This window comes from Dreissena polymorpha, chromosome 3, assembly GCF_020536995.1.
Source record: "Dreissena polymorpha isolate Duluth1 chromosome 3, UMN_Dpol_1.0, whole genome shotgun sequence".
Lineage (NCBI taxonomy): Eukaryota > Metazoa > Mollusca > Bivalvia > Myida > Dreissenidae > Dreissena > Dreissena polymorpha.
Genome location: NC_068357.1, coordinates 72942985 through 72970919, shown reverse-complemented (window position 1 = coordinate 72970919; position 27935 = coordinate 72942985). Strand labels below are relative to the sequence as shown.

Genomic DNA, 27935 nt, shown 5'->3' with positions numbered 1-27935 from the left:
CCGAAAAAACAGAGGCAGATTTCTGTGAAATATTGTTATATTTCTAACATACAAAAACTCAATAAAGTGTTAGCATTCTTAAATAACATTTTATCATGATGAACAGAAAGCAAATCGACAAGAAAAATTGTTCCTTCTTGTAAAACTTATCGGCATAGTACAGAAAGATGCATTAGAATGTTCTTTATTGAACATGTGTGCAAATAAAACAATTATTGGATTACACATGGTTACAGACTACAGTTAAAAACAAAACAAAAAAATAAATAAAACTTACAAGGCGGCAACACGGGGCGGCTTTTAAATGATATCAAGGAAGTCCTGCGTTCGGTCACCTTCATGTCCTCTCGTGTTGCCATTGGATATGTCGGCTGGCGAGCGCCGAGCACGTGCGACTGTTTCGCGAAGGGGCCTTTTGCGCTTACGAGACCTACTAATCGCTCCACCGCCACCCCTGTTGCCACAATGCGGCGTCGATACACTAAACAAAGCACGCAAGTGATCATGTGATGCATTAAGATCACGTGATTCATACACCTCGTCTGCTGCACCGGAAGGAGTCATCCCTGATAGGCTCGCTTCAAACGGACCGTTACTTGGCATGGACCCTAGGCGGGCTTCACTTGAAAACAAGAGCGGCGAGGTTCGTACCGGCGTATGGTCTCTGAAATCGCTCCCTAGCGTGGATGTGAATGCCATGTGCCGTGGTCTCTTGTGCGCGGCGGGTCGGGATGGGGTGTCCGGTGTTGAGAACGCTTCCAGCTTGAGACTGCCTGGGGTACACGGAACGACCTGCTCGTTCGCGCACGTTCCGACTTAAAAAAAAGTAAGAGAAAATCTGCACTGTAATACTTTATTGTCGTAGTTTGCTTTTTTTCATTAACTTGAGCAATCACAAAGTAAAATCGTAGCACAATATTGGTTGCACCTCGTTTCAATGCTTTGAACAGAATGTTTACCCACCGGGACATTCTGATTTCTAGGATTTTATACTAGTCAATTTGTGTACTGTAACTGATGACCTTTTCGGCACTGTCATTGAAAATAAAACGCACAGGTCAATAGTGAGATGATTTTAGAAGTTGTGTCATAAGATTTTACACAATTTATTTCCCAAACAAGTTCTTAGAGCACCATACAAAAAACATTAACGATAGCAGTATACTTGAGCAATATAAACCAAGTAAAGAGTGGTAAAACATTCTTACCTAGAGGCGACCGTTGTCTAAACGATGGGTCATAAACATATCTTCTACCAGAACTGGTTGCTGTGCACCTAATGATGGACCTCGCAACCGGTGCCAATGGTGTTAAAGGGACCGCAAGTGCGCGTGGCGTCCCCGGAACGCTGTAAGACTCATCTGCAAATGGGATCAAATAGGACCTTGGTATCGCTAACATAAAAAATACAGTCGTTATATACTTGATTTTTAACACACTTATTCGCTCAAAATGCACAACGAGAATGCTAGTTTTGTTTAGAGACAAATGCGTTTGGCAATCAAAACTTATAGTTAAGCATATGCAAATGATGTGAGCAGAAATATTTGAAAAATACCAAGAAATGTACTCGGGTATACATTTAATGACGCCGATTAGAGGATACACCGGTTCCTGGCTGTGAGACCACGAGAAAAACGCTCAGTATGTAACCTACAGAGATTCTCTAAAAAGTTTCAGCAAATGTGGTAGTCCTTTTTTGCAGTTTAAATACATGAAAATGGATGCAACAAATGTTAACACGTATTTGTTTTATTTGACTTATTGTCAAAAAGTGCATGGTTGGCGTTCCATTGGTGACGTAGCCAATATCGGAAGCAATACCAACGTTAGGTTCGCAAATATTACCAGAACACATACCTTGGCTGCTCTGACTGTAGGTGTCCGGAACAACAGCATCCGGTGTCTGTGCCTCAGCGGACACGCGCGTGTTCCGGAGGTTCAACAAAGGAGTAGACGGCACCTCTTGCACCGGAGAATACATTAAGCCGTCTTTATACCTTACTGTTAAATACACATATGTAAGGAGCGAAACAACTGAATAACGGACAGCCATATAGACATTTTAAGTAGCAAGAGCTTTTTCACAAATAAATACTTTCAGATGACCTACATAAGGTTCATCAACCTGGCTTAAGTACCTTTTAGGTATGACAGGATTTAGATTTCAGATTTCTTTTTCTGTAATTATAGCAACCACTATGTTTGTCTGACAAAAAAAATGAAATCGCGTTTATATTCACCATAAGGCCCTGTATGCACACGCCGAGTTTTAAGAAACTTGCATATGTACTCTTTTTTTTGGGGGGGGGGGGCGGGGGGGGGGGGGGGGGGTAAAGCAGGATCCAAAATTCAGTTTTCAATTATTTCAGCAAATAAAACAATTACACATTTTCCGGCGAATAAAAATAAAATAACGCCAATGGCGATCACGATGTGCGCAAGTTTCTTTGCGCAAGTTTCTTTTACGACGTGTGCTTGAAATACGAACGACGCATCAAATTAAGCGCTTGCGTTGATGCCAATTGCGTATGTGCGGCGACCTTGCGAACGGGAAAGAAGACGCGCGGCCGCTCAACGTATGATTGACGAAAAATAAAATTCGTGATGTTGCTTTTTTGGAATGACGTACGTTCGTTGATTTTCAAATGGCTCAAGTGGGTCTGCGTGCGATTTTCATAGCATACATTCTTACGGATGTCTCACGTCTGAAGCGAGATCGACGCGGTACAAACAAAAGTTAGTTGAGATTCCCTCGAGTTAAAGCCATATTGAGAGATGGATATAATTTGTGGAAAATAATAAATTTTTGGCATCGTTTTAAGTTCAAGAATGCCAACACGTAGAGAAACGATACAACCACAGACTCTGTCCGTCAGAGTGCCACGGCTATTATGAACACATATCTTAATGTAATACTATCACCGATTTGTCTTCGGCAAGAGGAGCATCACGGCTTGTATTGAGATAAATTAGTAATCACGTGACTTTCGACTTGCAAGCTCCCTCAATAATGTATCCAACTGACTCAGCGATGGCCATCTTTAAGTCCATTGCACATTTGTACACACCTGTTTACGTTCGCTGCACGCCCGACACACGTTTTCGATAAAAAAAATCTGGACGAAAGCTAGCTCGATGTTAGATGCACGACGGAAATCATTTTGTAAATCAACAAACGATGCACATCAACCGTGAGGTGACCGCGCGTGCGGACTATAATACATGTACTTTCGTCAAAAGCGTGCGTTTGCCTTGAGCTCACTAAATGGTCGGATGCAGTGGGTGGTGACCAATACTTAAAATCTACTTGCAATATAGTTGCACTCATATGGTTCCAGGTTATAGTATAACGTAAAATATAACTGTATGATCCATTTGTATTGTGAGCCTATGGTGTGGCCCGTTTAGAATCCATGTAGATCTACATAATTTGAAAATTAATTGTAGATTACCACTGGTGTACTGAACTGAGAGTATCTTACCTCCAGAATGTGTAACCTCTCAGTCGCGTGGTTTCAAGATTCTTAAATAGGACATATTAATTAATAGTTCAATACCTTGAAACTTCAAGGTAGTAACATTTTCGTTTACGTGACATCGTCTCGTGAAGCCTTACTGTACATTAATGCCACATTATTTTAATATGTAACGCTATAACAGTATATGAATCTCGTTATCTTGAAAGTCTATCGGCGAGTCCGGAATGACCGACAGACTTGCGGGGAAATGTTTCCTTTGTGCCCCGCCCCTTTAAAACCTTTAAAATGCAACAGTGATGACTTTCAAGCAGGATCATTAGTGAATGTTTGGTGTCAGCTAGGTTAAGGCAGGATTGTTGTAGATGTTCTTTAAAATGTTTGAATGAAAATTTTGCAATGTAAACACGCATGCACGGACGGACAATTGTGTAACATTTGTTTACAATCATACATATATGCACAAATTTATAACTAATTAAAATAATACCAAATTTGACCAGATGGGATGAAAATGTCCAAGAACGAAACACACGGTTGAGCTATTTACCTTGAAAACTCTTCATTTTGAAAACTACATAAAGTACTAAAAGTTGGAAAACGAACGCAACTTAAGGAATGAATTAGTTATTTGCTTAAACCAGGGACTTTAATGTTTGTATAGATCGTTGCTATAACTTGTGAATTAAAGAAAACATCAAATATTGTGTGAATAAAACTTACCTGACTGTAACTGCAACTGTAGTCGTCTGCTAAAGTGCGCTGTAATCACGTGACCAAAAAGTCAGCGCGTTCACAATTTCGCGGTAAATGTCAAAATCTGTCAACATAAGGCTTTGACTGTTATGCGAGGTAAGTCACTTATTTATGTGTTTGATATTATATAATTGAGATAACTATTTTTTTACTCGCTTTGATCAATGTTAATTAATATTTCATCTTATTCTGTCACATTTAAAGAGCTTTCTTTTGCCACTTTTGCTCTGGCGTGTGCATGGGAGTTCAGAATCAGTAGTCCATATAAAAGGACACCCAGAGCCTTTGATAATTTTTGCTATGGCAGCTCTGGCTCAGCAACCCTTTGGGTTAAAAAGCTGAGAGTTGAATTATTGCAATTAGGGATTGCAGAAGTGCATGGCTTGAACCCTTGACTTGAGTGACCACCAGAACAATAGCAGTGTAGCACAACACTCTACATTCTGAGGTAACTGGGCAACTGGTAAGTAACATATGTTTAGCCTTAGGCACTCCAATGAGTGCTTGTTTTAGTACTACACAAAATGTGTCTATGGTGTAAACTTTGGAGGAAGGTTGGCCAGTACTGGCAGTAGCGGGGCTTCAACCTGTGACTAAAAAACTAGCACTTAGCTCTTGTGATTAGTTCTTACACACATACAGTTTAGACTTAAGGGGACGTCCATAAATGATAAAGTATGTCATGCTCCAGGGGGTGTAAGAAAGTGCAACAGTTTATCACAGGCATAAATAAAATGTCTAATTTATTTTTTAGTTATTAACTTAAATTTAAGGGGGGGGGGGGGGGGGGGGGGGGGGGGGGGAATGTTACATCTCAAATATTTCATTAATATAATGACCATGAATCATTATTAACATTATTATTAACCTTTGGTCTTAATATTTGTTGCTTTTTTCAAATGCTTATTTTCTGTTTACATTTGAATTTGAATTTTTTATTGTGTTAATAGTGTCAAACCGCCATCTTGAAAATACTGATTCATATTGAGCCATAGATTCTGATTGGCTCTTTGACTTTCAAGATTTGTATGCTACATGTATCAATAGCCTTAAAACTGACATTTCAGGGGATGTTAATTTGTTGTTAAAAATGTCAACAAACATATTGTGGCATGGAAAATACTCATTAATAAACGATGTTGTGTTCCTTAGAAACATTATTTGAAGAATATATTATTGAAAAAAGTTTTGTTAAGAACGTATTAAGTTATGATGAATTACAAAACTTACCTGTTTTTGTTGCTTTTTTATCATCAAAACGATGGTGACTGTAAAACTTTTTTCGGTAACTACTGCACCATGTGAGAACATTATATTAGTTGAGAGATTCTTGGGGATAATGAAAAATCATAATAATTTACCGTATTTCTGTTTACATTTATTTCAAGACGCTTACACACGATTGGAAACCAAAGTATCAATTGAAAGAATGGAAGATGTATTTGGACGCCTAACTACCAAAACATACAGTAGGACTGGTGCCAAGAACAAAATTAAATCAACTAGCAATGCAGAGAAAAAAGAAGCAAATTATAAAGGTAAACTTTTTTGTGGATCATTTTTTCATGAAGTTGAAAAACTGATTATTAGATTGGTATGTGGTTGGCTGGCATTCAGGCAGGCAGTTATGGCAGGAATTTCTAGGACTTAATTTTCTGCTTCAAAACCCTCTTATTTATTAATCAAAATTTAGCTAAATTTTCTCATTCTTATACTGATCAATGTAATAATTATTTATAATGTATACATAATAAAAAATGTATATAAAACTAATGTGAAAATTCCAGTTATTTATTCTGGCCTAAAAAATAATAATGGCTGATGATCAAGGTCAATTAAGGTGAAAGCCTTGATTAGACAGGCAAACCAATACAAAATAAAACACTGATTATCCGAAGTCACCGTTATTTCGAAGTATTTTTCGGGTCCCGATTGTGGTTCTTCTTTGATTAATGTAAAATTTTACTTTTTTTTATCTGAACTTGTTAAACCGAAGAAATTGTTTATTCGAAGTGATTCTGTTGGTCCCAACACTTTAATTCGCACCTAATTATCAATCTTTAATCCGAAGAACTGCAAAACACTGAGCGTAATTTCACACCTTTGTCGTCTGCTCGTGGCGTGCAAAGCCGATAATTACATCTTTGTCGTCTGCGCGTAGCGTGTTAATTTTATAATGTCATCAAAAGCAGATAATTACTATTAATATGTAGTTTTGCATTCTTTAGTAACAAACAAACGTGTCACGTTAGGTCTGAGTAAATGTGGTCAAATGCAATGCATCATATATAAACTCTACCTTTTTAACAAAAATCTTCACAAAATGTCGGATACAAACAACCACGTTACTATTTTCCCAACCAAATGTCAAGCAATCTGGAGAAGGACCCGGTACCCAACCCGGGAGAATATCCGGATCGGCAGTTAACAAAGTTTTAATTTTTATACGCCCGTATAAAATACGGGACGTATTATGTGAAACCCCTTGGCGGCGGGCGGGCGGCGGGCGGGCGGCGGGCGGCGGGCGGGCGGCGGGCGGCGGGCGGAAGGCATCACTTTGTCCGGACTCTAATTCAAATTGTATTCATCCGATCTTCACCAAACTTGGTCAGCAGTTGCATCTAGTTGATATCTAGGCCAAGTTCGAATATGGGTCATGCCGGGTCAAAAACTAGGTCATAGGGTCAATAAGTGCATTTTCAAAGGGGCCACTTTGTCCGGACTCTATTTCAAATTGTATTCATCCGATCTTCACCAAACTTGGTCAGCAGTTGCATCTAGTTGATATCTAGGCCAAGTTCGAATATGGGTCATGCCGGGTCAAAAACTAGGTCATAGGGTCAATAAGTGCATTTTCAAAGGGGCCACTTTGTCCGGACTCTATTTCAAATTGTATTCATCCGATCTTCACCAAACTTGGTCAGCAGTTGCATCTAGTTGATATCTAGGCCAAGTTCGAATATGGGTCATGCCGGGTCAAAAACTAGGTCATAGGGTCAATTAGTGCATTTTCAACGGCGCCACTTTGTCCGGACTCTAATTCAAATTGTATTCATCCGATCTTCACCAAATTTGGTCAGAAGTTGTGTCTAGATGATATGTAGGTCAAGTTCAAATATGGGTCATGCCGGGTCAAAAACTAGGTCACGAGGTTACTTAGTGCATTTCAAGCATTTAGCATGGTGTCCGCTCTCTAATTGAAGTAGTTTTCATCTGATCTTCACCTAATTTGGTCAGAAGTTGTGTCTAGATGATATGTAGGTCAAGTTCGAACATGGGTCATGCCGGGTCAAAAACGAGGTCACATAGTGCATTTCAAGCATTAAGCATGTTGTCCGCTCTTTAATTGAAGTAGTTTTCATCTGATCTTCACCAAATTTAGTCAGATGTTACATCTAAGTGATATCTAGGTCAAGTTCAAATATGGGTCATGCCGGGTCAATAACTAGGTCTTGAGGACACTTTCAAGCATTGAGCATGGTGTCCAAAACCTTCGAACGGGCGTATCTTGTGACAGTTTGGCACTCTTGTTACAGAATCAAAGAAGTCTGCTGTCAAATGTTTATTTCGAATTATCGTTAATCCAAAGTTTTTTAACGGTCCCGACGACTTCGACATAACGGTGTTGAAGTGTATTTTGTTCTTAAGTTAGTATAAGGGCATATTGCTTTATATTAAAAAGTTTATAATTTTTCAGTATTACAACAAGAGAACAGGGAAAGTAACAAAGATGTGCCAAAAAGGTAACATCACAATTTGCATATTTATTTTCTGCAGAGTCATATTTTACGGAAGCCTAGTTTTGATGTAGAACTTTAAAGCCCCTTGCACACTTTTATCACCTGTGTGTTTTGTATTTGATAGCTAGAAACTTTTTTCAGCTTAGTGAGAGTTATCGTATTAAAGGGATCTTTTCACGCTTTGGTAAATTGACAAAATTGAAAAAAGTTGTTTCAGATTCGCAAATTTTCGTTTTAGTTATGATATTTGTGAGGAAACAGTAATACTGAACATTTACCATGGTCTAATATAGCCATTATATGCATCTTTTGACGATTTTAAAACCTAAAAATTATAAAGCGTTGCAACGCGAAACGATTGAATAATTTGGAGAGTTCTGTTTTTGTCGTTAAATTTTGTGAAACTACGAAGATTGCTTATATAAGGTATAAAATACGTGACGGATGTGTACTCGGCGGAATAGCTCAGTAGGCTAAAGCGTTTTTACTTCAGGACTCTGGCAGGACACCAGGGGTCACTGGTTCGAAACCTGCTCCGGGCAATGTTCTTTTCCTTTTTTTAATTTTATTCTTGATTTTTTACTGGAGCTTTTACGATCCAATGTTTACATTTATCAATATAAAGCATTTAATGAATAAGTTAAAAAATGCCAAAATCTGTGAAAAGGCCCCTTTAAACATCACATGTCATAATAACCCCTCTCTCAAGGCTTGTTCATATTCCACAGTTGTTTATAAATATTATAATACACCTATATTAAATTAAGTTACATGTTTTACATATGCAAGAATGTTATAACCCACTTAACTCATGCGTGTGAATCTGATTATTGCAGGAAAAATAATAAAAAAATGAAGTTGCAGAAGATGTCAGTAGAAAATGACCAGACATTTCCATTGAAGGTATCGTTGGGAATTAGATTGGTTATATAGAGATGGTCTATGGGTCTTAAAATGAGCAAAATTAAATTCACAACCAATATATAAACATGAACATTATTGTAAACAACTTTCTGTTGTTATTTACTATAGACATCACTGTGCAATAGATGACAAAATGATAAGTAGACCTATAATAGAAAAATTTACTACTTTTTAATGATAAAAAAAGTTATTGCCTATACATTCTGTGACTATGTATTTATGCATGTTTATATTAAGTCTTGTGTTAGGTTTATTGACATTTATTTCATACGCTTTAAAGTACTGCATGCTAAGTATTCTAAGCAATTTGCAGAATTTTACTGATATATGATTTCAGATTTCAATGGTGGAGGATGTACAAGGGGATGACCCCCTGCTGAATGACACTCTGTTTGGTGATAACAGACCTGTGCAGACTGAGAAGACAAAAGTTTCAAAGACTAGAATCAAGAAGTCAGTGAAGCAGAAGAAAGCAACCACCAAAGTCAAGAATTCACTGAACAAAAAATCATACCCCAGTGATGCTGTTTCACCTACGAAATCAAAGTCTCCTGCAACAGTTAATATAAATAAAAGGAATTCCATGTCAAGAAACAAAACCAGTGTATCTTCCAAAACCAGGCCGTTTTCAGAAAGTTTTGATGGTCTGACAGTGGATAATATTGGACCTTTGACCATGGCCAACTTGTCAAGAAAGGAAGGTATTGTTTGGTGAAACCATGTACCGGTACATGTTCAGGGCTGAAATTACCATCATTGTCATTTTTAAATCGTTAAAAATAAGTATTGTCCAGAAACCGAATAGAACTTTTAGTAGCTTCTACTTTATAAACAAAACTGATAATGTAGTCTATGTAACCATTTGTGGAGCTTTGATATAGTTTTTCTACTTCCCAGGATTGACCTATTGAAGTAAAAACTTATTTGCAAAGTTATAGTTTAATATCACACCTCCTACAAAAATTACCGAATACAATTGGCTTTGAGAGGTCACGTATCCATGGAGTATTTTCCAAACACCCCTAGTAATTTCCATACTACCCGAGTAATCGAGTATTTGGTTGAGATATAATAGTTACACCGTTAGTTACTGACGGAAAGTGACGGTGTATGGGATATACACCCTCTGTAATTTAATACCATACTCAAGCTTTGCTCTCGTATTGTATGAAATTACTGAGGGTGTATATCCCATACACCGTCAGTTACTAACGGTGTTACTCAAAATACCCCACAAACATTACTTATCATCATGAATTGTGTGTGATTGAAGTTGATTTGGCTGAGATATTTTCTTGTTGAATAATGGTACAAGAGTGTAATGCATACAGGCCAAATTAAAACTTGTGTTTGAGAGCAAACATATTACTAACTTTATGTTTTGTAGTGTAATATAATGCTTTCATGTTTCAGTAACCCGCGCTGCTGACCCCAATGAGAAAGTGTCCAAATGGTTGGCTAGCTCAGCATCTTCACCTGAGGGTTACAGTGAAAATGACTCCCTCGGTGATTCCAGCATTGAAATCATGAGAGGGATGGAGTATGTCACAGGTAAAGTTTTCTTGCTTGTTTTGCGATAAGTTCAATGGTGCAAATATTCACTGATTGAACTGGGTAAAATTATTATAATTTTACATTTTACCTTATCTGACATATTTATGGGGGACATATTGTTTTTGCCCTGTCAGTTTGTTTGTTTGTTTGCGTCAAACTTTTACATGTGCGATAACTTTGGCAATATTGAAAATAGCAACTTCATATTTGGCATGCATGTGTATCTCACATGCACATTTTGAGTGGTGAAAGGTCAAGGTCAAGGTCAAATATATGGGTCAAAACCGTCAAACTTTAACATTTGCCATAACTTTTGCATTATTGAAAATAGCAACTTCATATTTGGCATGCATGTGTATCTCATGGAGCTGTACAATTTGAGTGGTGAAAGGTCAAGTTCATCCTTCAATGTCAAAGGTCAAATATATGAGCGGGGACATAGTAAAGTTTTCTTGCTTGTTTTGCGATAAGTTTAATGGTGCAAATATTCACGTACTGAACTGGGTAAAATTATTTTAATTTTACATTTTACCTTATCTGACATATTTATGGGGGACATATTGTTTTGCCCTGTCTGTTTGTTTGTTTGTTGGTTTGTTTGCGTATGTTTGTAGGAAAATTCCTAAAACATTATTGTATATGACTATGAGGATACAAAAACATTTACAGAAAATAATGTAATTTGCTTGAATATATGAATAGTGTTTTAGAATACTGATTATTATCATCATTAGTTAGTTTTCCTTATAAGGTTTTAGATGAATGCAAACTACCTTCTGTTGTTTTTATAGCACAAAGCAGGAGGGCAAAGCTGTTTCCTGATAATTTCCATGACAATCTGGCAAGAATGGTTGCTGCGCAGCCCAAGGTGCCAGCTTTGAAAAATGAGACAATCTTGCGCGGTATGAATAGTTTAATGGGCCTGTTAATAGTGGACAAGTGTTTATAACATTTGCATAAATGAAATTTTTTTGGCCATCTATGACATTTTAGAGCGCTAGACTACTAATTCAACAATGGCAGATTTGATTTCTGGTCAGTTAACTAGTGGGAGGATTGATATCTTTCTACTGCCACTCTCTCCCTACCTCTTATTCAAGTAATTCAGGCACTTGTCAGTTCCTTGAATAAGTAAGTGCACTTAGTACTTTAAACAGCTTAATAAGGTATGAACATGTTCCACATATCAATAAAGTGAAAGAAGATATGTGTGTGCATATAAAACTTTGTGCACAATGGGATTTTAAAGTAAATTGGTGCGAATGATAATCTCTTCAAGATAATTTTTAGAATGCATCAATTTTTTACAGCTAAATGTTTGCATAAGCATATTTTCCTTTCCCACAAACGTTTTTTTATGCATTCGTAGTCCCTTAGAAATTAACATTTAATTAAATACCTTTCTTATTTAATTCAAGTTTTAAAGGCTTCATTTCCAAACCTTAGTTACTGATGAGCAGCAAACAGCATAAAACTTGAACAGACTGGGAGTTACTCACAGGCTCTTCTGGTTTTATGCTAATTGCAAAAGCCATTTTCACTTTACTTCTTATGGGGGAAAGGGTTAAAAAGGTAAAAGTTTTCTACAGAATAGTTTTAACTAAACCATTAAGTAGAACGATTCAATGCTGCTATGTCGTAAGTCTTTGCAACCATCAAAAATAGTTTAAAATAGGAAAGTTCAAAATAGCATTTTTATGTTGTACTAATACATTTTATAGTAAACATGATTTATATGCTGGGATTTCAACCATAAGTTAATACACAGATTCTTAAAAATATTATGGAAGAAATATACACCTTCTCCTTTAGTTATTTTGTTTTGGTTTATACATTCTACAAATGTAAATCCTGAAATCAAAAACTTTTTTTTTTCGAATGAGTTCTTTATTGAAAAGAACTTAAAAATGGAGAAACATTGTATATGAAATAAATGATTATTATTAATGAATGGGTCAATCAACACTGACTTATTGGTAAGCCAGGAAGCTTTACATGGTGATAACTGCCAAATCATCACCCTACTCACCTAGGTGCTGCTTTGAAACAGAAAATTATAATAAGGTTTGAAAAACGTGTATGGAACAAACTTCATCAAAAAATGATTTCAAAATAGGACTATCAAATTCACGTTGTAAAGTAAGTTAAATATAGAAAGACAAATTAAGCTTTGTAAAAGTTTGAAATAGCAAATTAGCTTAATAAACTGTATTCACTTGGTTATTACTACAATCATAATCACATGCCATAAAGTTTCAACCTGTTAGAATCTTCTTTCATATTTCAGAGAAAAAGAATGAGTTCTTATCAGATCTGAGACAGACATTTGACCCGGAAACCAGAAAGCCCATAGTACCTGATGATTCCTCTGGTAAGGGACGCAGCAGAGGCAGTACGAATGAATTCACTTTCACCGAAACCATCGGGTCCTGTAACCAAGTGTCCGAGGTTACGAGCGATGCAGTCTGTAGCAGGCTGCCATATACCTACAACAGCAGTGGTCAACCCAGCGTTGTTGGATTGTCGACTGGTTTCAGTCAGGCCACCACAGGCTTGACCTCGGGATTCACGCCGACCACCTTCAACACTGAGAGGACTTCAGCCTATACGGACACACAGCAGGGCACTGGTGCCACATCCAGTATGGCAGAAACTGTGTCACAAGAAACTATAATGACAACTGCAGCCATGGAAATTTCTGGGACACCCCAAACTCATATGGCGTCTTCAAATGCAACTGAAGTTACAAGGGAGAATGATTACACTACTAGCATCCAGGTTTTCCAGTTGAAGTGTGCTGAGGGCAATGCAACAAACGTGGAACAAACTGGGGACGCAGAACATCAGAATGTTCAAAACATTATGAACAGCCATGAAATGTATGATCAACAACCAAGTACCAGTAAAGGTACATAATTAATTACTTGCTACTTTATAATAACGCTTTTTTCAGTTTGGTAATCTAAATGAGCCTTGCTCTGTGAAAAGGGGTTTAATGCATGTGCGTAAAGTGTCGTCCCAGATAAGCATGTGCAGTCTGCACAGGCTAAACAGGGACCACACTTTCTGTCTAAACTGGATGTTTTCTAAGAAGAGACTATCTTTAAACAGAAAATAGCATAAAAGCGGAAAGTGTCGTCCCTGATAAGCCTGTGCGGACTGCACAGGCTTATCTGGGACGACACTTTACGCACATGCATTCAACCCCCTTTTCACAGAGCACAGCTCAAATGCATCTCAATACAGCCTGTAGCCATTTATTATATGAGATGAAAAGGAACAAAACCCATTTTTCTTTCACAACATGCGTGCTGATTAATTGACTATTATCAAAAGGATGTACATAATTTTATAGAGAATGGAATAGAATAAAGTTTTCATTGCAATTCAATATAAATAGCATTAAACTTAATGCTCAAAATGGATTTAGAACTTCTATATGCAACATTTCAGTTTAAATTTAAAAGCATTGCATGATCCTCAAATTGGTTTGATGTTGGTTTCAAGAAATTAAAAATAAGTTGCCTTCTGAAGTTGAATGTATTATCTTTCGGAACGTAAGAGTACCAAAAAAGAAAGAGGTACTTTTCTTCTACGATGAGACGCAGTGCCTCCAGTGCTATCTTCCCCGATGGGGTCTCCTCCATCCAGCACACTGGTAAATAATCATATAATGTTGCGAAAATAATAAATGTTTTGCGCACATTCCAGCAAAACAAAAGAAAAACATGTGCAATCATTTAGTAAAGCATAATTGTTGTTTTTAGCCAGGCTGTTTTCGGAGAAAACCCGAGGTATTGTAATAGCCTGCTCGCCGTCCGCCAGCGTCGTGATAAAACCTTTACATTGGCTCTAAAATCGAAGCGCTTCCACCTACAACTTTGAAACTTCATATGTAGATGCACGTTGATGAGTTCTACACGCCACACCCATTTTGGGTCACTAGGTCAAAGGTCAAGGTCACTGTGACCTCTAAAAAATTTTAATAATTTCTAACAAGCTTTCTCAACATGAGTGTAATGATTAATCTATACTTTCAAGGACAGACACATCGTTAGCTGTTTATGCAGTTGTTTGTGAAGAGTCTCTTAATATCTGTGGTTTAAACATATTTCACTACTGTAGATGTTGTGTTTGAATGTACTGATTGTAAAAATACCCTGGTTAAACATAATAAACTACTGTAGATGTAGTCTCTCAATGTCCACATTCTAGAAATACGCTGATAAAACATTATGCACTACTGTATATGTTGGGTTTCAATGTAAAGATTCTAAAAATACCAGTGTTTAACAACGTGCACTACTGTAGATGTTGTGTTTCAATTTACAGATTCTGAAAATATCTCGGTTAAAAGTTTTGCAGTACTGAATATGTTGTGTTTCAATGTTCAGATTCTAAAAATACCATGGTTACACATTATGAACTACTGCAGATATTGTTAGCTCATCTATTTTTTGAAAAAAAAATATGAGCTATTGTCATCACCTTGGCGTCGGCGTCTGCGTCGGCGTTGGCGTCCGGTTAAGTTTTACGTTTAGGTCCACTTTTCTCAGAAAGTATCAATGCTATTGCATTCAAACTTGGTACACTTACTTACTATCATGAGGGGACTGGGCAGGCAAAGTTAGATAACTCTGGCGTGCATTTTGACTGAATTATGTGCCCTTTTTATACTTAGAAAATTGAAAAGTTTGGTTAAGTTTTGCGTTTAGGTCCACTTTTTTCAGAAAGTATCAATGCTATTGCATTCAAACTTGGTACACTTACTTACTATCATGAGGGGACTGTGCAGGCAAAGTTAGATAACTCTGGCGTGCATTTTGACAGAATTATGTGCCCTTTTTATACTTAGAAAATTGAAAATTTTGGTTAAGTTTTGTGTTTAGGTCCATTTTATTCCTTAAGTATCAAAGCTATTGCTTTCATACTTGCAACACTTACTAACTATCATAAGGGGACTGTGCAGGCAAAGTAATGTAACTCTGACTGGCATTTTGACAGAATTATGTGCCCTTTTTATACTTAGAAAATTGAAAATTTGGTTATGTTTTGTGTTTAGGTCCACTTTATTCCTACAGTATCAAAGCTATTGCTTTCATACTTGCAACACTTGTTAACTATCGTAAGGGGACTGTGCAGGCAAAGTTATGTAACTCTGACTGGCATTTAGACGGAATTATGGGCCCTTTATACTTAGAAAATTGAAAGTTTGGTTAAGTTTTGTGTTTTGGTCCACTTTACCCCTAAAGTATCATAGATATTGCTTTCATACTTGGAACACTCGCAAACTATCATAAGGGTACAGTAAAGGGACAAGTTGCATAACTCTGGATGTCATTTTTACGGAATTATGGCCCTTTTTTGACTTAGTAACTTTGAATATATGGTTAAATTTTGTGTTTCGATCCACTTTACTTCTAAAGTATCAAGGCTATTGCTTTCAAACTTCAAATACTTTCATGCTATCATGAGGTTACTGTACCTGGCAAGTTGAATTTTACCTTGACCTTTGAATGACCTTGACTCTCAAGGTCAAATTATTAAATTTTGCTAAAATTGCCATAACTTCTTTATTTATGGTTAGATTTGATTGATACTTTGACAAAACAACTCTTACCTGACATACCACAATAAACTCCACCCAAACCATCGCCCGTGCCCCCCCCCCCCCCCACTTCCCCCCCCCCCTATTTTTTTTTTTTTTTTTTTTTTTTTTTATATTATCTCACAACCACCACACCCTCACACTATACCCCCCCCCACCCCACCCCCCTCCCCAATTTTTTTTTTTTAAAGGGTTAAAAAACAAAACAATTTATTTTGCTTATTTTATGTTTGAAATACCGTCCAACCATCGCACCCAAGAATCCCCCCCCAACCCCCCCACCCGAATCCCCCCCCCCCCAAATTTTTTTCTTCTTTTTTTTTTTTTTTTTTTTTTTAAGATCATCTCACAAATAACCACCACCACCCTCACACTATACTCCCCCCCCCCCCCCACCTCACCCCCCCCCCCAATTTTTTTTTAAACGGTTTAAAAAAACACAAATATTTATTTATATTATTTTATGTTTGAAATACCGTCCAACCATCGCACCCAAGAATCCATACCCCCCGACCCCCCTTCCCCCCTTCCCGATTTTTTTTCCCCTTTTTTTGGCATTTTTGGAAGATAATGTAATAAATGTCCACACCCCCACACAATGCACCCCTCTTCACTCCACCCCTCCCTCCTTTGTGATTGAAAATGAGAGTCCCTTCACCTATAAAAAGAAAAAAGATGAGCGGTCTGCACCCGCAAGGCGGTGCTCTTGTTTTTAAATGTACTGACTCTCCAAATGCCCGGTTAAACATAAGGAACTACTGTAGATATTGTGCATCTTTATACAGTGTCTCAAAATACCTAGATAACATATCATGCACTACTGTGGATGTTTTACTTGAATTTACAGAGTCTCAAAAGAAACAGGCTGAGCAGGAGAAAACACCAAAGAAGAAATCACAGTTTAAAGTGCCTGGGTAAATGTTTTTGTCCACAATGTTTTAATAAATCGCAGGAAAATGGGTATTTGATGAAACTGGTGAAACTGTGTGATCCCATATGATCAACTGAAATCAGAATCTAAGAAATAATGTGACTTTTATGGTAGTACAAAATGAAAATAACTTATTAAATAAAAAGCATTGCTACAAATATTTTTAAAATGGTATTAATTTGAGAAGAAAGATTTTTATGCCCCTGGTAGGGTGGCATATAGCAGTTAAACTGTCCGTCAGTCAGTCAGTCAGTCAGTCAGTCAGTCAGTCAGTCAGTCAGTCAGTCAGTGTGTCAGTGTGTCAGTCTGTCTGTTCGTCCGTCTGAAAACTTTAATGGCCATAACTTTTTCAATTGAACATAGCAACTTGATATTTGGCATACATGTGCATCTCATGGAGCTGCACATTTTGAGTGGTGAAAGGTGAAGGGCAAGGTCATCCTTCAAGGTCAAATGTCAAATATATGGCGTCTGTCCGTCCGTCAAAAAACTTTAACATTGGCCATAACTTTTTCAATATTCAAGATAGCAACTTGATATTAGGAATGCATGTGTATCTCATGGAGCTAAACATTTTGAGTGGTTAAAGGTGAAAGGTGAAGGTGAAGGTCATCCTTCAATGTCAAATATATGGCGTCTGTCCGTCCGTTCGAAAACTTTCACATTGCCCATAACTTTTTCAATATTTAAGATAGCAACTTGATATTTAGCATGCATGTGTATCTCATAGAGCTGCACATTTTGAGTGGTGAAAAGTGAAGGTCAAGGTCATCTTTCAAGGTCAAATGTCAAATATATGGTGTCTGTCCGTCCGTCCGAAAACTTTAACATTGGCCACCACTTTTTCAATATTGAAGACAGCAACTTGATATTTGGCATGCATGTGTATCTCATTAAGCTGCACATTTAGAAAGGTGAAAGGTCAAGGTCAAGGTCATCTTTCAAGGTTAAAAGGTCAAATATATGGCATCTGTCCGTCCATCCAAAAACTTTAACTTTTGCCATAACTTTTTTATGCCCCTGAAGGGAGGAAAATAGTTTTTTAACTGTCCGTCTGTCTGTTCGTCAGTCAGTCTGTCCGCCCGTCCAAAAACTTTAACATTGCCCATAACTTTTGCAATATTGAAGATAGCAACTTGATATTTGGCATGCATGTGTATCTCATGGAGCTGCACATTTTGAGTGGTGAAAGGTTAAGGTCAAGGTCATCCTTCAAGGTAAAAGGTCAAGGTCAAAGGTCAAATTTTGCAATATTGAAGATAGTAACTTGATATTTGGCATGCATGTGTATCTCATGGAGCTGCACATTTTGAGTGGTGAAAGGTCAAGGTCATCCTTCAAGGTCAAGGTCAAAAGTCAAATTTTGCAATATTGAAGATAGAAACTTGATATTTGGCATTCATGCATATCTCATGGAGCTGCACATTTTGTGTGGTGAAAGGTCAAGGTCATTCTTCAAGGTCAAAGGTCAAATTTTGCAATATTGAAGATAGCAACTCGATATTTTGCATGCATGTGTATCTCATGGAGCTGCACATTTTGAGTAGTGAAAGGTCAAGGTCATCCTTCAAGGTCAAAGGTCAAATTATGCAATATTGAAGATATCAACTTGATATTTGGCATGCATGCGTATCACATGGAGCTGCACATTTTGAGTGGTGAAAGGTCAAAGTCAAGGTCATCCATCAAGGCCAAAGGTCAAAATTTTGCAATTTTTAAGATAGCAACTTGATATTTGGCATGCATGTGTATCTCATGGAGCTGCACATTTTGAGTGGTGAAAGGTCAAGGTCATTCTTCAAGGTCAAGGTCAAAGGTCAAATTTTGCAATATTAAAGATAGCTAATCAATATTTGGCGTGCTTGCGTATTTCATAGAACTGCACATTTTGAGTGGTGAAAGGTCAAGGTCATCCTTCAAGGTCAAAGGTCAAATTTTGCAATATTGAAGATAGCAACTCCATATTTGGCATGCATGCCTATCTCATGGAGCTGCACATTTTTAGTAATGAAAGGTCAAGGTCATCCTTCAAGGTCAAAGGTAAAATATATGGCTTCAAAACGGCACAGTAGGGGGCATTGTGTTTCACAAATACAGCTCTTGTGTTTTGCTTACATGGTAACTACTTTGCGCTAAACTTTGCTTGAAATAAAAACAATTCTGGTATATGTCAAAAAATAAATCACATTCCTGTCGGATACTACTATTAACATTTTAGTGATTGCGTATGTATTTAAAATTTAAATTACACAATCAACGGATGCATGGACAACACTGAGTCATGTAACTGTACAACGTTTGAGCCCCTCTCTTGGAAAAAGGCTAAATGCATGTGCGCACAAGTTTTGTCCACACATGCTAATCAGGGACAACACTTTGTGCTATATTTTGTTCTTGGATATCTCTTCTTAGTGAAAATCCAGTATGGGCGGAAATTGTCGTCCCTGTTAGCTTGTTTGGACTTTGAATCTGGGATGACACTTTGTACACATGCATTAAGCCTGGTTTTCTTACAGCACACCTCATTTATTCTGTACTTCAAATCTGGGATGACACTTTGTACACATGCGTTAAGCCCGGTTTTCTTAAAGCACACCTCATTTCTTCTGTACTTCAAATCTGGGATGACACTTTGTACACATGCGTTAAGCCCGGTTTTCTTAAAGCACACCTCATTTATTCTGTACTTCAAATCTGGGATGACACTTTGTACACATGCATTAAGCCTGTTTTTCTTAAAGCACACCTCATTTCTTCTGTACTTCAAATCTGGGATGACACTTTGTACACATGCATTAAGCCTGGTTTTCTTAAAGCACATCTAATTTCTTCTGTGCCCAGTTCCCCATACAAGGCAGCCAAGCCCACACACAGACAGGGTCCTCTGAAACAGACCTGCTCCACTCAGTTGTTCACCACTGGATTTGTGGAGATTGGAGATATCATACCACCAATCTCCGCAATCAACCCTGAATCAGGTATACTATTGTGTTTCTTTGAAACAAGTTTTTTTAGTGGACGTCTTATAGCTGCAGAATGTATTTATGTCAGATATTATTGGCTTCCAGTGAATTAAAGCTCAGCCATAGGTCTATTACTCAATCTCACCTTGTGAAACTCTTAAAGCTGCTAAATACATGTAGATCTATGTCATATGAGTTTGACTAGATTTAAACTCAACATTATTTAGACAATTTTTTAGAGCTCACCTGAGCACAACATGCTTGATTAAGGTAAGCTTTTCAGATTGCCTTTTATCTGTTGTGTGTTATGCATCCTCAAAATTCAGTTTGTAAATCCTGTTTAAGATATAAAATTCTTTCCCTTTTGTAACTTGTAATTTAATTTTTAATTAGTAGTTAACATATAGACAAGACCTTAGCCTCTTCACAACTTTAAATAATCGACTTCCTATGTAGTTTGCAACAGGGGTTGCAAAATCAAAAGTTTGTTTTGTCCCACAGCATGTACAGGCAAGTGAACAATGATATGTCATTTGCCTAGTAATTTATTTACAGGCAGGTTGAAATTCTTTTTTTTTATGCCCCCGGATCGATAGATTGGGGGTATATTGTTTTTGTCCTGTCTGTCTGTCTGTCATTCTGTCCAAAACTTTAACCTTGCAATATTGAACATACCAACTTGATATTTACCATGCATGTGTATCTCATGGAGCTGCTCATTTTTTTAGTGGTGAAAAGTCAATGTCAAGGTCATCCTTCAAGGTCGAAGGTCAACAATTAAAAAAATCATTCTGTCCCAAAACTTTAACCTTGGTTAAAGTTTGATAACTTGTGCAATATTGAACGTAGCAACTTGATATTTACCATGCATGTGTATCTCATGGAGCTGCTCATTTTGAGTGGTTAAAAGTCAAGGTCAAGGTCATCCTTTAAGGTCAAGGGTCAAATATCATTGTATTTTTATGCCCCCTTTTTGAAGAAAAGGTGGCATATAGTGATCCGACTGTCCGTCTGTCTGTCTTTCCGTCACACTTTGCGTTTAGGTTTCGAAAAATGCTCATAACTTCTATGTCCCTTGAGATATAACCTTCATATTTGGTATGCATGTGTATATGGACAAGGCCTTTCCATACGCACAAAATATTTAACCCCTGTGACCTTGACCTTGAACTTAGGGTCCGCGTTTAGGTTTCGAAATCTGCGTTTAGGTTTCGAAAAATGCTCATAACTTCTATGTCCCTTGAGATAAAAACTTCATATTTGGTATGCATGTGTTTATGAACAAGGCCTTTCCATACGCACAAAATTTTTTACCCCTGTGACCTTGACCTTGAACTTAGGGTCCGCGTTTAGATTTCGAAATCTGTGTTTCGATTTCGAAAAATGCTCATAACTTCTATGTCCCTTGGGATATAACCTTCATATTTGGTATGCATGTTTATATGGACAAGGCCTTTCCATACGCACAAAAATTTTACCCCTGTGACATTGACCTTGAAGTTAGGGTCCGCGTTTAGGTTTCTAAATCTGCGTTTAGGTTTTGAAAAATGCTCATTACTTCTATGTCCCTTGAGATATAACCTTCATATTTGGTATGCATGTTTATATGGACAAGGCCTTTCCATACGCACACAAATTTTGACCCCTGTGACCTTGACCTTAAACTTAGGGTCCGCGTTTAGGTTTCGAAATCTGTGTTTAGGTTTCGAAAAAAGATCATAACTTCTATCAAGCGTTTATAGAGTGCATAAGTCATCCTATGGTGACAGCTCTTGTTCTTTCCTAAAACTTTAACCTTCGTTAAAGTTTTATCATAACTTTTTAAATATTGAATACAGCAAATTCATATTTGGCATGCATGTGTATCTCGTGGAGCTGCACATTTTGAATGGTGAAAGGTCAAGGTCATTATTCAAGGTCAAAGGCCAAAAAAAAAAATTCATTTCTCCATTCAATCTCTTACTTACTTCTCGTGGAGCTGCACATTTTGAGAGGTGAAAGGTCAAGGTCATTCTTCAAAGTCAAAGGTAAAAAAAAATCAAAGCGGCGCATTAGGGGGCGTTGTGCTTCTGACAAACACATCTCTTGTTAAATATTGAACACAGCAACTTCATATTTGGCATGCATGTGTATCTCGTGGAGCTGCACATTTTGAGTGGTGAAAGGTCAAGGTCATTCTTCAAGGTAAAAGGTCACACACAAAAAGCGGCGCATTAGGGGGCATTGTGTTTCTGACAAACACATCTCTTGTTTAAACAGACTATCAGATGGAGTAATCAAATGATAGTCAAGATGGCGACGTCCATGCCGAGACAGGTATTTTTGGTCGTTTCATATACTTCAGTACTTTTGTTTGATTTTTAAATGACCCTCATTTTCCAGCCATATCAGTAAAAAAGAGATTAGAATTTATTTTGTATTAAAATTTGTATTATATCATGACTACTCTCTGAATTTCCTTAGTGGAGCAGTAATAAGGTCATCACGCTAAGAAATTTCGCAGAGAGTGAAGTAAATATATACAGCAAATATGAATACTAAAATAAATGCTAGTAATTAACTTTCTTGCTGATATGGCTATAAATTGATCTGCATTTTAAAAAATAATTCAAGTAATAAAGGGTATAAAATGGCAAAAAATGCCTTTCTCAGCATGGAGGTCGCCATTTTGACTATCACGTGAATACTCCCTCTTGACTTGGAATCGAATATGAGATTTAACCATTACTGCCTGAAGTTTTCTTAGTAGGTTAACAATGCCTGTGGCAGGCAATGATTATTTTGCTTTCTCCATCAGAAACAATAACAGCTGAGGAAGAAGATGAGACTGTTGAACAAGGTCTTCTTAGGCTAGCAAAAGTGAAAACAAGTACTCCAAATAAAGCTGGCACAAAAAAGCAGAACAACGACTTTGAGGTATTTTAGACTATTGTCATATATGAAAACCTCTTCAAGCCTAGTTTAATGGTCAAGTGAGCTTAAGTGATACATGCATATACAGATAGGGTGCACAGGTGGCACATGCCTCCCCAGCTGCTGACCCCCTGAGCTATTGCGCTATATATGCCTTACATTTACAAATTGTGAACACTTTGGAAGCCACATTTATTGCATAATCTTCATGAAACTTTTTCAGAACATGTGTCCATATGATATCTAGAATTGCTTTGAAAGTGGGTCATACAGGGTCAAATCCAATGTCCAAAATGATTGTGGTTTGTTTAAAAATATGACTACCAGGTTTTGGTGCTGTTTTCTTTATTGGTCCATTATGAAAAGAACAGTTTTAACCCCATATGGCCATGTGCCCTCTTGTTGTGCAGTTTGACCTGTCTTCTGTGAAACTTGATTCCGATGATGATCTTCTTCAATTCAACACGTCTGGCCACAGTGTCAACTCAGAAGAAATACTGGCTCTGTCTCAGTCCTATATAGATCTAAAAGAGGTATGTCAAAGCTTTATTTAAAAAAAAATTATGCTTGAATTGTGAAGTTATATGATGTTTAGATGGCTTAGATAATGATAAATATAGGATCTGGCACGAGTTGTCATATCATACCATATTTTATTAAACGAGTTCAGGAATTTTGTTAGTAAGCGAGCCTTCGGCGAGCTTACTAACCAATTTCCTGGACAAGTTTAATAAAATATGGTATGATATGACAACGAGTGTCAGATCTTTTTTATCACATGCTTCTAAATGAGCAAATTAAATAAATATTTACGCAAACATAATTATAAATCCCGAATGTTGTTTACATTTCGTGACATCATTTGACATTGGAACGTCATTTCAGCAAAATAACAAAATGCAATTGAATTGGTCAATAAACGAAAACTAAGCCAATGAAAATGCTTTGAAATGTTGTATTACACATGTGTAGTATAAAAAATATGTAATGGTTGTATTACATGGGAAACAGGGTATAGCATGTGATTAATGAATTTATGTGTCCTAGTGATTACCGGTAGATATTTATGTTTCTGGGCTTAATGTCTTCCATCATTTATCAAAGAATATTAATCTATATATTAATATATTCATAATATTAATTAATTGTTAGCTTAATTAACCCTTTACCACTTAGATACCTATTTTGACACATTTATATTCCCTAAGAAAATCAAATTTAATTAAAGACCTTTATTACTAGATTCAAGTTTTTAAGGCTTCATTTCCAACCCTAAGATACTGATGAGCAGCAAACAGCATAAAACCTGAACAGACTGAGAGTTACTTGCAAGCTGTTCTGGTTTTATGCTGTTGCACATAGCCATTTTCACTTTGTTTCTAAGTGGGAAAGGCTTAAGATCAAACTGTGAAGAAACATTTGTTTTAACATTCAGATCAAGAAACTGTTCAACATTTTATTTGTTATAACTTCAGTAGAATTTTTATTCTTACATACAGAACAGTTCATTTAGTAAATCAAGGTCACCTGCCCATAATACATAACACAATAATACAATATAATACAATTTCAAAGTTGTGTCATATGTTTCTATAAATTTAATATTTCACTTCTTAAGTGTTCATCGCCTGTAAAAGATGGAATACCGTAATTACTCTAAGTTTTGGGACATCCCCTTTTTTGGTAAAAATAATTATTTTTCGTAACTCTTAATTTTCGGACATGCACGTTTTCGTTTATTATTATGACTCTACATTTTCGGACAGTATATTTTACAACGCTATTTTACCAGATTTCGACAGTGTATTCGCTTACCTTTTCACACTTTGATCATGGGGTCTTATAATCTGATTTAGGTCATAAAACCTTGAAAACGTGTGCCTGAGGGCAATGGACCATTTTACGTAATTTGGTAAATAACAATGTTTACCGGTAAAAAGCAATCCCTTCAACCAATAGCATTTTAAATCATATCTTCCTTTTAAGGAAGCAATATGTGTAATGTTTTTACTATTTTTGTTCTGTATCATTTCAGGCAAGAGTTGCAAAGCTGTGAAGTTGTTTTATTTTAAAGTAGAAACACTGTGGTGCATTGATTTATTGCTTTTATTTCAATATAATTATAATTTTCCGACATTTATTTTTTGTCTCTAAATTTTCAGACACCTGTAATTTTTGACTATTAATAAATATTTTCAAGTGTCCGAAAACTTACCTACTGATAAAAAGAGTAATTACGGTAGGTAACAAGTTAATTTCCTAATTTTGTTGTCATTGTTCAAAGATATAATGTTTTAAAAATATGTCACACTGTGTCATAAGTTACATTTAAATTCAAGGGTCAGGTCCAGCCCAGTAGTGGTGACTATCCCTCTGCAACACAGTCTAGCAGAACTTCACAGCATTCCAAGAGGAAAATGAATAATGAGGCGAGACCATCACCTAAGAACATGGCTTCAAAGACCAGAAAATTATCCCAGGAAAATAATCGCAAGAAACCCAGAGCCATTGCAGTGATCAAGCCACAGCCCAAGGTTTTGTTAAAAAAGACTAAATCAGAATTGAATCGTGAACGGTTATATTATGTCGGTCAAAACAGTAAAAAGATGTCAGTAAGGAAGCACAGACCAGCTGTATGTCCACTGATGAACAGGCCATTCACGTGTAAAAATCTTGGAGTTTCCGAGAAGAAGTGGGTTGACCGGGTAAGCCGACCATATGCAGAAATTCTGCGCTCCACTCCAGTAGGTATGTTGCAGATTGCAAATATGATAACAAATATTGTGAATATGATGAAACTGTAAATCTGCCCATTGTAGAGTTGATGTACTAAAACTTCTTTTATCCAGAGACAATTCAGAAAATTATATCTAATCTTTATTTATGAAATACAAATGTATTGATTTATTTAAGAGGAAATCAGCTAAAATGTTTAATATATTAATGTTTTTAAGTGTATAGTGTCTTTAATTGTGCCTGAATAAACTCTTTACAAACAACCAAAATAACATTAATTTATGGTACTTTTGATTTCTTGCAGATGATCTCCCATAGCTCAATATACATCGGGTCTATCATGACTGTTCAAGAAATTGACTGTGCATGTATGAGCAACATATTAAGTCTTCCTGGCATTAGAGGAATCGTTCGCTGCTAATTTGACTTTGTTATGGAATTTTCCATAGAATACTTCATTGAAACTAATTTACCTGTAACATGATTGTGTATGGAATGATTGATGTACTTAAAATGTATTTTTGAAGAGTTATTCAGCAGACAGCCTGTTGTTGGTTTTTGGCTACTATTGCTTGAAAATGTGATGTTTCAATATCGTGTTTCTTCCAAGCATGTACTTTAGTAAATTATTGCCTTGTACCAAACATCTATCAATTAAATAATTTTGTTTGAATGTATGTATAACTTCTGTGATATTAATTTACTTCTTTGTTTAAAATGTTTATTTATTGATAATAAGATCTATGTATTTATTTAACATTATAATTTATGTATTTACATGTGTAATTATGATTAAATTGTATGTCAGCTTTGATTGGTTTTGATAATTTTTTAGTGTGTTTGCTCAATGAAAAGAAATCAAGCATGGCTATTGTGCTCAATTACCATATGCATAAGTGTTTTTATGCCTCCGTATCGAATGATCAGGGTTATATGTCTTAGGCCTGTCTGTCTGTCATTGTATGTGTCTGTCTGTCACAAACTTTAACCTTGGTCATAACTTTTGCTATATTGAAGATAGCAACTTGATATTTGGCATGCATGTGTATCTCATGGAGCTGCACATTTTGAGTGGTGAAAGGTCAAGGTCATCCTTCAAGGTCAAAGGTCAAATATATGGCTTCAAAGCGGCGCATTAGGGGGCATTGTGTTTCTGACAAACACATCTCTTGTTCCACTTATGATTTATTCACGGAAAGGTAATACCGGTACCTCGTTTTACAAGCTAGCACACTAACATAACTGCATGACAAAATATTGACTGGAACCTCGTTGAAAATGTGCGTGTTTTCTTGTAAAGTATGCAGTGCCATGTATTTAGTTGGATGTACTTAAATTTTTGAGCAATTTATAATTAACTTACGCTTTCCATACAAAACAATCATCCAGGGACATATAGTTCCCCGACTCATCCGACCGGTGCGATGTGAAATATGTGCATCTAGTCTTGGTAGCAAATATGGATACAATGAATCGAGTACAAGTACGTATATCTACATGAAATATTAGTTTGATCTGATAGGAAATAGTGGCGCCTTTATCGCAAATACTTGACTAACATCACTTACATTTTCTATACGTGTAAGGATGCGTTTATACTAAGTTATCAATATAAGTACATCCATTGCATGTTGTTACCGTACGTGAAGACAGACACGGTATGCACGTGTTCGCCTGTTGTAGATAAGGCGTTAAGCCCATGGGTCCCAATGCAGGTGATATTATGCACAGGTGGGTAGCGTGTGGCTATGATATTAATTAGTGAAAACATCATTTTGAATGATAAATAATCATATTATAACGAAAAATTAACTTTTCTGAAAAAAAATATTTCACGATCAAATATATATATAACAAGGTATGCAACTCAAAATCAGCCCAAAACGGGGTGCATCGCTTTGAACAGCCATATCTTCATCAATTGTGCAGCGATTTTCACGATCTCGGTCTTATTCAACGAAGAAATGAATTTCCTTTCTGGAAATGTATATGTTTTGCAATATTTTTACAAATTCTGGGTCAACTTTTAAGAAATAACACGATACACAACTCGCATGACCCAGTTGACAGTGATCATGCTGTCTTTTAGACTGAAATCTTCACGGATTTCTGGTTATAAAGGCAAAGGCAGCATTCCTGTGTGTCAACGCTTTCACTACAGTAGCAGTTCACTTCAGTAGCAGTTATACTATATACCATAACCGGTGTTCCTCGGTTATTATCGCCGACATGAACAATATAAAAAACGAGTCCCGCCGAGCGGATAAATTGGGTTTGATTAAAAAATAAAGTACATTCTTACTTTGTTGTTATTGATATTACATACGTGTG

At 36.7% G+C, this 27935-nt stretch overlaps 2 protein-coding genes across 8 annotated transcripts; one reads left to right on the top strand and one right to left on the bottom strand.

Moving 5' to 3' along the window:
* Positions 1–64: 64 nt before the first annotated feature.
* On the bottom strand, positions 65–4283 carry LOC127874755 (uncharacterized). 2 transcript variants are annotated; one of them, XM_052419348.1, is made up of 4 exons: positions 4203–4283; positions 1861–2004; positions 1209–1361; positions 65–815 (listed from the first exon to the last, which is right to left on the bottom strand). In XM_052419348.1, the coding sequence occupies exons 2-4, from the start codon at positions 1982–1984 to the stop codon at positions 301–303; spliced, it is 792 nt and encodes a 263-aa protein (XP_052275308.1). In that variant the 5' UTR covers positions 1985–2004; positions 4203–4283; the 3' UTR covers positions 65–300. The 2 variants fall into 2 exon arrangements, with proteins under 2 accessions (XP_052275308.1, XP_052275307.1); XM_052419347.1 differs by lacking the exon at positions 4203–4283 and adding an exon at positions 3970–4043.
* LOC127874741 (uncharacterized) lies at positions 4014–26416 on the top strand. 6 transcript variants are annotated; one of them, XM_052419299.1, is made up of 16 exons: positions 4014–4331; positions 4599–4683; positions 5624–5773; positions 7933–7978; positions 8812–8878; positions 9237–9600; positions 10313–10450; positions 11245–11355; positions 12741–13361; positions 14016–14111; positions 16909–16975; positions 19834–19970; positions 22753–22871; positions 23279–23401; positions 25208–25616; positions 25909–26416. In XM_052419299.1, the coding sequence occupies exons 3-16, from the start codon at positions 5665–5667 to the stop codon at positions 25920–25922; spliced, it is 2421 nt and encodes an 806-aa protein (XP_052275259.1). In that variant the 5' UTR covers positions 4014–4331; positions 4599–4683; positions 5624–5664; the 3' UTR covers positions 25923–26416. The 6 variants fall into 6 exon arrangements, with proteins under 6 accessions (XP_052275259.1, XP_052275258.1, XP_052275257.1 ...); XM_052419298.1 differs by having other exon boundaries at positions 4599–4698; XM_052419297.1 differs by lacking the exon at positions 4599–4683.
* The last annotated feature ends 1519 nt before the right edge of the window (positions 26417–27935 follow it).